This window comes from Anopheles stephensi, chromosome 3, assembly GCF_013141755.1.
Source record: "Anopheles stephensi strain Indian chromosome 3, UCI_ANSTEP_V1.0, whole genome shotgun sequence".
NCBI lineage: Eukaryota > Metazoa > Arthropoda > Insecta > Diptera > Culicidae > Anopheles > Anopheles stephensi.
The window spans coordinates 61,912,690-61,924,941 of NC_050203.1; the positions used below are offsets into that span (position 1 = coordinate 61,912,690).

At 43.6% G+C, this 12,252-nt stretch overlaps 3 protein-coding genes across 10 annotated transcripts in view; 1 reads left to right on the plus strand and 2 right to left on the minus strand.

The window, feature by feature from the left end:
• Window positions 1-386: 386 nt before the first annotated feature.
• LOC118514498 (proteasome subunit alpha type-5) lies at window positions 387-2,067 on the minus strand. The gene is made up of 4 exons (XM_036061430.1): window positions 1,690-2,067; window positions 1,410-1,542; window positions 914-1,326; window positions 387-840 (listed from the first exon to the last, which is right to left on the minus strand). The coding sequence occupies exons 2-4, from the start codon at window positions 1,540-1,542 to the stop codon at window positions 658-660; spliced, it is 729 nt and encodes a 242-aa protein (XP_035917323.1). The 5' UTR covers window positions 1,690-2,067; the 3' UTR covers window positions 387-657.
• A 487-nt stretch (window positions 2,068-2,554) lies between these two features.
• LOC118509339 (protein phosphatase 1 regulatory subunit 42-like) lies at window positions 2,555-6,856 on the plus strand. The gene is made up of 4 exons (XM_036049839.1): window positions 2,555-3,062; window positions 3,642-3,947; window positions 4,041-4,278; window positions 4,345-6,856. Exons 1-4 carry the CDS (start codon window positions 2,979-2,981, stop codon window positions 4,824-4,826), a joined length of 1,110 nt encoding a protein of 369 aa, XP_035905732.1. The 5' UTR covers window positions 2,555-2,978; the 3' UTR covers window positions 4,827-6,856.
• The window catches only part of LOC118509338 (protein daughterless), a 58,754-nt gene continuing 52,509 nt past the window's right edge, over window positions 6,008-12,252 (minus strand). The window contains exons 7-12 of one of the 8 annotated variants that reach the window (XM_036049834.1): window positions 11,803-12,061; window positions 11,605-11,710; window positions 11,138-11,254; window positions 10,908-11,053; window positions 10,714-10,829; window positions 6,008-10,410 (exon numbers count right to left, since the gene is read on the minus strand). In XM_036049834.1, coding sequence (XP_035905727.1) covers window positions 10,369-10,410; window positions 10,714-10,829; window positions 10,908-11,053; window positions 11,138-11,254; window positions 11,605-11,710; window positions 11,803-12,061 — 786 coding nt within the window. In that variant the 3' untranslated portion in view covers window positions 6,008-10,368. Of the gene's footprint in view, window positions 10,411-10,713; window positions 10,830-10,907; window positions 11,054-11,137; window positions 11,258-11,604; window positions 11,711-11,802; window positions 12,065-12,252 lie in introns of all 8 variants that reach the window. The other 7 variants (XM_036049832.1, XM_036049838.1, XM_036049837.1 and 4 more) reach the window with 7 other exon arrangements.

Sequence of the window (12,252 nt, forward strand, 5' to 3'; positions counted from 1 at the left end):
ATGCGACAGCGGCACCGGTCTTCACGCGGCAGGACCGGGTTCCAAACCTCATCTGGACCGTTCCCCTTTAGTGAGGACTGACTATCCAACTTGGTGGTAACAAATAAGACTAGTAAGCCAGAACTGGCAGGCATGACCTATGAGGTTGTTGGACTAAGAAAACGGTCTTCTCGCTCTCTTTGATCGAAAGGCAATGAAAGGGCTTTTAATTAGCTTCCTTCCCAGTGGAATATTTTCAAAGGATGAATTTTCTCCTGCTTTACTATCAATAAAGTGTGTCTATAATAAACCAATAGAACATTCATTTCCTATCCCCCAGAAAAGCTTAAATGCTACATTTCTTAAGACACACACACACACACACACACAATGAACTGCACCAACCATTCACTTCTTGAACAAATTTTATTCTCTTATCTGCCTTGCACAAGTCTTACTTTGCTTCCGTCGAGAAGCTGCTAATCGAAAAGAAAGCAAATTCGAACTCCTTCTCAACACCGCCGAAATACGTGTTAACCGCGATACCTTGCCCTACCAGATGCTCAAACCAGTCTGCTGATAATAACATGACGAAAAAAAAGAGGGTGCCCGTGTGTGTGACCGAAGAAAGGTGGGTGGAAATATCCCGGGGAGCAATATGCTTCACACACAGCCCGCTTAGCTCATGTTGTTGATGTACTCTTCCACTTCCTCCTTGCTGAACATTCGGAACAGTTCCTTCGGTGTCATCGTCATGACCTCAACGTTCGTTGAGTTCAGCTTCTCTTCCATCACCTGCTTCAGTGTGCTAAGGGCTAGATTAATCGCTTCCTTGATGGTCATCGTGGGCAGATAGTACTCCTGGGAAGCGGACAAGAACGAGTCAGTTAAACGGAAAATCAAGATAAAACTGCTCTAATTAAAGCAAACCTACCTGCAAATTCTGTTGTGCACCTTCGCTACCGGACCCGATCGCCTTCGCATCGAACCGAATGTACGTCCCGGACGGGTCCATATGCCAAAGCTGCGGCTCACCATTCTCAATGCCGGCGAACAGTATAGCTACACCGAACGGTCGGCTCATGGCCGAGTCCGTATCGTCACCATCGCCAAACTGGATGGCCACGTTCGATACGGCCTGTGCACAAGATTCTACCGACATGCGCTCGTTGTACACGAACCAATGGTTCTGGCACTCGATACGTGCACGATCGAGCAGCGTTCGCGAATCGGCCATCAAGCCCGAGGTAGCACATCCTATGTGACGGTCCACTTCTACGATCTTTTCCATCTTCGAGGGTTCTATCAGCGATGAGGTAATACGTTTCTCTACCGCCATCACAACACCTGGAAGGCAACAAACATCGATCAGAATTCCGCCCGTCATCATCACTGTCACCGGGGGCCGAACTGCCGGGAACATTCCTTACCCTCCGGTGTGCTAATTCCAATCGCCGTGGATCCAAATTTGATCGCCTCGATGGCATATTCAACCTGGAAAAGGCGTCCCTCGGGCGAGAAGGTGTTTACACCACGGTCGTACTCGGAGCGGGTCAGGAACATCTACGGAAGAGTCGGAACACCAAACAAAATCTCATTGAGGTTATGTGTACATGACAAAGCAAAGCTCCGTGAATGAATATAAACAAATCGGACGTATTTGTTATTTCCTCGAACAGCTCAAACAAACAGGAAATAGTTCTCTTGTACCTTGCACACAATTTTATGTTAACTGGCCGAGAAATGCAATAACTTTCTTTAACGTTTGGTAAAAGCGATCTACGGCAGCGGCGAACTCAATACAAATCCGAAGTTACTGAAACACAAACAGCTGTAGGGAAGGTTGCACCATGCAGAACATCTGACGTACAACGGTCGGAGGATGAGGACGACTTTTTCCGGAAATAAATTCACCACAGTAAGATTTTAACATTTCACAAACAAATTACCACCGAATTAGATCTGTTACAAAAAATAAGAGTTCATAAAAGCACATTTAACCTCCGAAATAAATTCATAAACTCAAATTAAAATGGCGGCTAAAGGTATTATTGTACAGCCTGCTCCATTCATACAGCAACCAAAATGACAAACAACTTTTTGACAACCAAAACAGAGAGCTGTCACAACAAAACCACGGAATTCGAGTACTTGCTGCTGAGAGCAAAGATCCTGCAGTTACAGTTTCGAGCAGCCTTCTCACGGTGGTGAGCAGTTTTAAAATCTCTTCTCATCTTGCTGTTTCGGCTGTTTGAAGAACTAACTTTGCAATTGATAATATCAGCGATGGTCTTGTTATTGTGAAGTTTTAGGATTTTATTTTACTACCTTGTGTATTCGATTAATCCATTTTATGAGTTGGACATGTTTCATTCCCTGATACCTTCTCCTGGTACTCTCTCACCCGAAGCAATGTGCAAAACGACCAGGCGCCTACTTCTCACCCTACTTTCGATTTTCCCTCCCTCCATCGCGCACACCGCAATAGCACAACGCCGCTCGGGAAAGCAATGTCGGGCGTCAATTAAACAAGCCTGTCGAATACGCTAGACGTAGCAACCGTTACTAGCGCGAGCTGCCCGCTTTCGATAACAGTTGTTTACTTTTCGGCCGCTGGAAATTAGTCTTTTGCTAGCGCTCTTCCCTTCGACAGTTCATACCAGCGCACTCAATCGCCCGTCCCAGGTGCACTTTAGTGAAGGTGTTCTCTTGAACTAGAAAATCGTTTGTCCAATTATAGAACCACCTCAAGGCAAATTTGGGGAATTCTGGCAGGCCTCTGTTTCACCTTCGGACCAGAGTTCAGTGCGCGAAAAAGGGGAATAGTGCCGTTGCATTGCCGGAGCGGTCCTCGGGGGTTGTTGTGTATGTCCTTTGGAAAAGTGCAAGTACACGTTGCTAGCGATCTTGAACGCTAGGGGGAAAAAAATAAGGCTACTTGATTCATTAAAATCGTTTGTGTCCAGTTAAGGCCGTGAGCAAGTGAAAGCCGCCTTAAAATGACCAAACATAAAGTGTTTTCGAAAAAGGCTAAAACCAACCTAACGCACCTTTATCTGAACGATAAAAATATGACCAAGATTGTAAGTATGTCCTTTAGCAGTTTCAAAAATTATATCAAATTATTTATAATACGATTTTCAATCTCAAAATCGATTTATTTCATACCTATGAAGAATGAGGTTATCAATTATTCGCGAACCATACTCGTCAGAACCTGCCCTTTTGTATGTGCGAGCAAATGATTGGTTGCTTTCTCCACCGGCATCCATTGGTCCCAATAGAGTTCCGGGCCCAATCCTTTCTGCCAAGGACTCCTTTCCCACTCACATACATTAGCTGTCAAGTCATACCCAGCCAGTGGAATTGAAAAGGTCAGCTTTTCAACATACCCATCAGCACATTGCCTCACGCGAAAACGGCGCGCAAAAGCGTCGTTTCCTTTCTAGTGTGTGCCGCTTTAGATTCGTGGAAAGTTTTCCGCTTTGCGGTGGCGAAACTTTCACCCAACTATTTTTGGAGCTTTTTTCCAGCGAGTCTCACTCAACTTTTTCCCCTTTCTTTGAACTTGTTTGAACTTGTTGGAGTTCGAAGTCAATTTAAAGCTGCATCGTCGCGCAAATGGGGAATGCTTTCATACTTTTAAACATTTTCCATTACAGAACAACATCTACCCGACGAAAAATATTCTCGTCCTGTATCTGCACAACAACCAGATAAGCAAAATTGAGAAGCTGAGCGCCTTCGCGCACCTCACGCACCTGTACCTGCAGTGGAACAATCTGCGCAAAATAGAAAATCTGGACAGTTTAAAAAACCTGAAGCAACTCTACCTGGGCTATAACAAAATAACGCGGTTGGAAAATTTAGGCAGTCTCAAAAAGCTCGAACAACTCCACATCGAACGGCAGCAGCTGGATGGGGCGGTACGGTTCGACTTTGACCCGGAATGTCTGTGCGCTTTGGCGGTGAGTAACACTTCGGTGCCATCCGATTTTGGGGGCAATTTCCACAGCGTATGTGTCCTTCATTTCTATCCGATGCTCCTGTTTCCTCCGCAGAACCATTTGAAGGTGTTGAACATAAAAAAGTTGAAGCTAGCCAACATCGACGCACTGGAACCGTTGTGGAAGTTGGAAATTCTGCTCGCCTCGGAGAACAATTTCAAATCTACGGACGACATAACGCCCGTCATCAGTGCACTGTACTCGTTGCGTGTTCTCGATCTGCAGGGCTGTTCGGCCCAGCGCGATGTGCACTACCGGGAGAAGGTCACGGCAGCCGCCGGGCATAAGCTACGTCAGTACACATGCAACCTGTCTTTGTGCCGTTTTCAATTCAAACACGTGTTCGCTTTTGTTACAGTGCTGCTGGACGGCAAGATGATATCGCAGTCGACGCGAAACTTTATCAAAAACTTCCAAACCGTCAAGCTGGAGAAGCAACGGCGGGCCAGTGAAAAACCCAAAACAGCCGACACGGGCACGAACTCCAAGGCGTCCTTCGATAGCGTGAACAGCGAGCGGAGCATCGGACCGCCGAGCGGGTTCGTCGATCCGTTCAGTGCGGTGCTACCGCACAAGTTCCCGGGCAACTCGCTGTTCCAGGTGTCGACACGACGGCCGGCCTGCACGCGAGTACTCCGCAAGCCCGTCAAGTCGCCGCTGCTCACGAAAACGATGTCAGCCAACTTTTGTGACGAGATGGCATTCCGCTCGAACGAGCTGCACCCGGCGACGACCGTCGTCATGCTGCAGGGCAAAGAGATTAAGGCGGGCACGCCGGTGTTTAAGGATAAGTTGCGTGCCCATCGAAAGATACAATCGTTGCCCACGATCGATCACTAACACGTTTTAGGAGAGGGGGGGGGGGGGGGGAGTTAATTTGGTGTGGAGCGTGATTCTTCTACATTTGTTTCGGTAGTATTTCGTGTTTAAATTGATTGATTAGGCCCTGATTGCTGTGTGCTGTCGAGTGTTGTTTGAAAATAAAGAAAAAAAACCCTCACGTTCGTGGTGTTTAGAATTAATGTGTGTTAAAAGTGGTAGACCAATAAAATGCAACCAAATAAATGCACTAAGAGCCTGCAGAGCAAATGTGGCAATAATCGTATTTTTAATTATTTCTTTTAAATCTGTTTAATTTAACAAATTACATTCGTTTCGGTAGAGGTCCGCATTACCGTGGGCCCGGTTCGCAGCTGGGAATGACCTTGACAGGGCTGACTATTTAACTATGAGTAAATAAAAAACAAGAAAAATTGTCGATGGAGACGCCTAGTATCTCTAGAAGTGTAAAATAGTTTGTATAAAAAATCACTCAGCTTGTCTTTTTTTATTTAAAAAATCAATGATTTTTACCAATTGATTTATTGTATTCTTCCTAGTTCGGTCCTGTAGTTTATTGAAAAAAAATATAAAAAATACTTAAGTTAATCTTTTCAATTTAATCCCCTTACGGAACCACTGTGGCGTTGCGTGATTGCATCAAACATTTCCGATGCATTTTTGCGTGTTTATTGGTTTGCTCGACTATTTTCGGATACATTTAATGTCTTGTTGTAAAACAAGCGCCCAGCAGAGCACATAGCTCTCCCGGACACGAGATTATTATGGAAAAATGGCACATTTATTTTAATAACATAATATACATTGTAATGATTTTTCCTCCATTTTTTGTTTGTTTGTTTTGCTTTACCTCTTCCTTCGTGTAGCTGTTGCTGTCTGTGATTGTGATCTTGTGTGTTTTCAGTTTTTCCTTTTTCATATAATTTTTCCATTAAAACGTAGCCATCGCTGGTATTATCATTACATCACTGTACGTTATCATCATTCATTTCCACCACAGTTACCCTTCGTTTTGCTTGTCACCCCTTTTGCCATTTCATTCGTTTTTTTTTTTTTTAATGATGATTGTGTTTTATGTTGCTTGCTTGTCTACTTTTTGCCCTTCCTTACGATTTGCCATGGATTTCCATGCGCTCATTTTGATTTGCATTGCGCTGCTTGTGTGTTGCTTATACTGTTGCTTTTTTTTCTCCTCTTCTTTCCATTTGCTAGTGAAATACCTGACAATGATTTAATGAGCGCGATCTTATTTTAACGAGAGGAATTGTGTTTTTGCATTGACTTTGATAGTGTGGCTTGCACAAATTTGTGTTCATCTACTTTCTTCCACAGAGCCATTGTTTTCATTTCCTTCTGATTTGCCTAACGTTTTTCGTTGTAAAACTTGCGTTCGATTGCATGAATAAATGTGTGCTTCTTGCGAGAGTAGCATGGCTTTTTGGCAAAGTGAAAGCGAAATAATAGAGTCGAAAAAAAACAGGAACAGTATAAACCAGCGAACCACAAAACAAAACTAAATCCATGATAAATAAGGAATACACCATAAAAAGGGTTGCCATTGTCATGGCAGGACTTGCTCTTAGTGCTTCTTTCTTCCGTTTTCTACGCCTTTATCCATTCGTGTAACTCGCTGCCCGGTAATGTACAACGATTGTAACTGTTGCTAGTTTAACAACTAGTTTCCGGGGTTGGGGGGGGGGGGGGATAAGGAAATGGTATCCAACACTTGTATGTATAAAAAAGGACAGCTACAACTAAAGCATCATTAAGAAAATAATATGTACTCCTCCTGTCGTAAAAATACTCTTTTCGCTTAGCTTATTCGCACACACGCACTTATGTGTGTGTGTGGAGTGTTTTGCCCCCCCTTTTTTCCTAGTGTGTTTTGTTTTTCCTCCTTCTTTGCGCGCACCTTTGCTACAATAGAGTTCACTTAAAACATTATTACCATTACTACGGCGGTAAAATAAAATAATTAAAATAGCATAATAAACATAAAACGAACATTGGAAGGTGTACATTTTCAAATGGCGAAATAAATCTGTAACGCACCCCACGTGGTGTAATGTGCCGCGCTCATTCTCTCTCTCTCTCTATCTCTTTCTATGTGCTTTCACGTATGTTTTGTTTTTCTGGTTTTGCTTTGGAAACAAAATACCAAATCAAATGGAAGAAAATACACTGATCGAGCGGGGCTGCTCGTCGCCCTTTTCCCCGTCACGATCGCGTTTTGGAGAACTATATATAATAAACATAACAACACTTTGTTTGTTTGCTTCTCTAAATAAAAAAGAATCGGTTTTGTAAGGTTGTTGTGGGGAAAACTGTTTGTTTTTCTTTCTTGCTTTTTCGCCGGTGTAAAAATCCACAAAAACATGAATCACACAATTTGGCTGTGTGTGTGTGTAGGCAAATCAACGGTCAAGAGCGAACTTAAGAGCAAAAAAAGAAAGAAACTAAATTAAGAAAACTGTAGGTTGGGTAAAGGATTCATGCCTAAGTTAACCGATAGAAAAATTACCAGCTAAAGATAGCGAAAGAAGTATCAGGGTGGAAGTAAAACTCATTACAATCTCATGGTTACTGTTACTGTGTTACGCCTTTTCGTAAGGGCAGGCTACATGATGCGCGATGTCAAAAAGATTTCGCTTCCCTCTAGCCCTCTCGGTCGCTTGCTATGCGTTGCCATGGTAGTTTTCGGTTGAAAAGAGAAATAGCACGATTTTAATGTAAAAATTTCGCCCCCCTTTTAACCGAAATCTAGTTGGCATCTCGCATAATATGTAGCCTAGGTTGTAGTCGGAACATCTGCTTATGTGTGGCGACACACGCTTTTGAGGCCATTTTGTATGATGTAACGATACAGTTTTACACTTGCTGCTGTTTGCTGTTAAAGAAAGACGTTAATAATACTAATACCTGTTTGCAGCTAATCAACCATCGAGGTTTATTAGGTAAGTGTTGTATTGCCGAACTAAAAATTGGCGTGTGTCGCGACACATTTCAGAAAATCCAAATCGCTAAATTGACATCTCGAACGAAAAGGGCAATGAAAAGAAGCCTCAAACGAGATGCTTAAACGGAAAATACTAATACAACGGTGTACATAGCCGCCAGTTCTGCCCTTTTGATTGATTTGTGTCGATGGTGTGAATGTGTGAAATCGTTGCATGCACTTGATTTACCTGAAGTATTTTTCTTATTCTATTTCTTCCCTCTGTTGCTCTGTCTCTCTTTTCTCGCTCGCTCGCTCTGGTACTGTAAACGGTCTGTTTTCACGAATAATTTTATCACATCTTTGTAAACACTGTGTTGTGGTGCGCCCTTTCTAGTGTACACAACATCCACAGAGCGTGCCGTTGTTGCTCCTCGAGTTGATCTCGAAGCCGATTTAAAAAAAAACATTCCCGTAAGGTAATCATTTTCGTTTCCTACCTACACCAAGAGGGACGGCAAAAAAAATCATTCAGCGCCACCCTCTAAAAATCAATCCGCTGTTTCAGCTGGGTATCTCACCGCATAGCTTTACGGTACACACTTAAAATCGGATCATATGTTGTACAATAATTATCAAACTAGTTCAGTGCGATGTTGTGCTACTGGTTGTCAGATTATCAAAGCAGATGTACGTTACAAAAGTAAATGGTGATCTTGTATAGCATGATTTGAATCGGAAACTACGGTACACCGTAGTTCCGTAAAAACGGAAAATACTGTCGTTGATTATCAGCACTGATCAGCAGCACTCCTGCCTGTTGATTTGTCTCGTCGTTCTATGCATTGTTTTTTTTTCGTTAACTGTGGTTCGTCTGATGGTGGGAAAGGTTAATTTCGAAACCGATGTTTTTATCCCAACAACTGGACTAACAACTTGCTGCCATTCCATTGTACGCTCTATTACTAGACACAAAACATAAGAACAAACGTGATGGAAAAGTACGATATAAGTACACTGGTAACTGGACACTTACTAAGTACTGGTTTAAGTCTTGAACACCTATGTAAGCGATATGCGACAAGACACACAGCTGAGAATAATGGTCACCGAAATAAAATAAAGGATGAATTACGATGAAATTTCGTTTTCCTACCATCAGACGATTGTTAACTGCCAAACAAACGCACAAACACACACACACTGCATTGATTATCTATCTCTTTCCCCTGTTGTGGTGTAGCGGGTGGCGGTGCATAATTCTTTCTCCGATTGCGCTCGATCTACTAGTGCGGGGTTTGAATGATTCAATCATTCTGTCGCTATTAAATACCTAGCATCTTGCGCTGGTAAGCAAGGAAAATGATCTCTTCGTGATGCTTTCATTCTTCTTGGCTTGATTTCATGGAAATTCATCCCTTCCCTAAGTACGACATTACCACGTTTCCTAACCTCTCTCTCTCTCTCTCTCTCTTGTTGCCCTTCCGTTTTGTTTATATTGATATAGTTTTTTATATATATAAGTTGTATATATAGAGAATACTAAATGATATTATTACTGTTTTCCGCTATAACGCTTTTTCACAATGTCGCCATCTCGTTCTGCCTTCTTGCCTATTAGGAATCTGATTGTGGGGTTCCATGTTGCTCTTCTCGCCCCGAGATTTATAACAACAGAGCAACAACAACAAAAAAAAAACCCTTCCTCGTGTACACTACTGCCCGAAGTACTATGTGTAATGGTATAAGCTAATTTTTGAAGAGAACTGTTCGTGTCCCCGGGCTTTTTCTTCAGTAGTATCATGCGTGTGCGCGTGATGTGCCAAGCATAATCGTCCTAGCCTAGACTGTTTCGCCTATAAAACATGCACACTGTGGACAGGGGTACGGATTTCTTAAAAAATAAGTTCGAACGTATTTTTTACATACACCCATTGCAGCCCATGCAGCTTCTTCTTCTGGGCTGATTTTTTTTGTTTCGATTAAGTATTTCTTACGGGTGTTCCTTAGCTGGTACAAAAAAGATACAGCCCACCCCCCCTGTACACTGACTCCGATATGTCGCACTGTCCAACAGTACAGCAGCCACCGGAGCAAGGGAGAGAGCGTAGAACCGTTTTTTTCTTTTCTTTTTGCTTTGTGATGTTCCATGTGATGCATCCAGAACTTACATGCAGCGCTCAATATGTGATTGTTTGTTGTTGTTTTGTACAACGGTTTGTTCTACTTGGACACGCCACCTTTCCACGCATTCTTCGTTTCATATGTACACACAAGTATGCTTGTATCGTGCTCAACACGCGATTTAAAATTCATTCATTTTCCTATTGTGTTTGACTTTTCGATTCCTTCCTCTACCGCTATCTGCTGACCGTCCACATACACGCACGCACACACCTTTGGCGGTAGTTGTTGATGGCAGATTCACATAACTAACCATGTCATAACCCGTCACCTTCAATCCTACGCCCAAACCATTTTCATCTAATTATTTGCATTGGACTGGTTGTGGGGATTTTGTAAGAGTGTTGTAGTTGTAGTTGTAGTTGTAGTTGCTGTTGTTGTTGTGGTTTGTTATCTTCGGATAAAGCAGGTAAAATTGGTATGCTATTGTGGTGGTCCACTGTGCGGTAGACTTGGCGGTGCACCCTTCATATTACACACCGAGCAATTCCATCGTTTCGTTTGTGTTGGTGAATGAGGATGTGTGTGTGTGTTTGAATGTGTGTATTAGCCCGCGTGTGTCATGAGGAAGGTGGCGTTGAAATGTTGGCACATCATTCCACAAGTGGCAGCAGGCAGCATTAAGGATTAGAAAACAAATCAGAGCTTTAGTATCATGGGCGTTGATCGATGCAGCGCAGACCCGATGATCATCATCCCGCCTCGAACCGTTACGCGAGGAGGAGCATCGCATCTCTAGTCCCTGTGCTCCTGTTTCATACTACTTACAGGTAGCGTAGGGTAGGCTGATTGATGTAGGATGTGCGGTGGTAGCTTCGGACCGTCCTCAGCCTTTTCCTCTTCCCGCCGCTTTAAGCATGCCGCTTTAGGGTTTAGATTCCGCTCTGAAATTGTAAACCAAAACCGGAACATTAGAACCCTTTGTGTGCCTTGTTTTCTACCGTGCTCTGTTCCATACTTACCTCGCACTTGTTGTTCGAGAGTCATTATCACTTCTACAGCCATGTTCAGTATACCCAGCTTGGTCTGTGGTTTGTCTGATTTCAGGTGAGACATGCACATGCGTCCCAATTCCTTCAGTGCTTCATTAATATCCCGAATACGTATTCTGCGCGGGGACAATTTCAAAAAAAAAGAAGACAATATTAACTTCTTGTGCCAAGAGGAACCTAAAACACGCAAAACAGCTTACCTTTCCCGGGCGTTGTTGGCTTGCCTTCGCTCCCTCTCCTTTCGATCCTTTGCCAGCGGATCCAAATCGTCGTCATCGTCGTCGTCGTCAGCACTAGAACAACTGCGCGAGGTTTTACTACTAGTTCGAATGTTAACGTTCAAAGTATCAATACAAAACGATAGAATGCGCAAACGAAAACATATAAAACCCGGTCGGAAAACACAGTTTCGCGGTACACAGTGAAATGGAAAAGGGAAGGAAAAAAGAACAAAAACACAACAGTGTTATGAATTGAACCAAAAAACAAAAATGTAAAACACAAAACATATGCTAGGTAGCACGGTGTACGATGTAATTGGCTCCTGAAGGTGGATTCAAAAGCACAACGTCTCATCCACACAGCATCGTGCTAGCTAGTAAGTAGCCCACACCACCACCAACCAATACTACAGTCGTACGCGAATAAACCATAAAGAATCACTTACTACTTGCGCTGCCGTTTGGCACCTTTCGCTGTTCCCTGCACGGAGCTGCTCGGTTTGGTATCGGAGTCTGGAGGTTCTTTACGTTTCTCTGAGGATAAATGATAAACTGGGGTTTTTAGATGATAACGTTTATAGTAAATCACCTATGAGTATTTTTGTGTGCTTGATTGCGGCGCGAGGGTACGAAGCGAAACTTACTGTTGTTCACGGACACTGCCGGGCCGCCGCTGCCGGGGAGTCGTTCCGTTTTCACAGGGACGGTGGAAAGTTCGGCCGGTGCGTCGTGCTGCAACTGAGAGGAAGGTGGAATGATCGGCGCACTGCCGGTCGAGTACGGCGAAACGGTGGAGGCGGGATCGATTGAAGAGAGCGACACACCGACCTGCGGTTCGCAATGGTTCCGCAGTATGTTGATGGCATCGTCCAGCCGTTCCTCCATGCGTGACCCTTGCAAGGCCTGCTGCGGGACCCCGGACGAGATATGAGCGGGGAAACAAAAATGAAACCGGACCAAACGACACGATTAGTACAATGATGCAGATCCTCAAGCATAGACAGGTCGCACAATTCTTGCGCTCATATGGCGGAGTCAAATGATAACGGAGGAAGCATGGAACACAAACAATAACCGGCATACGATGAATGAAA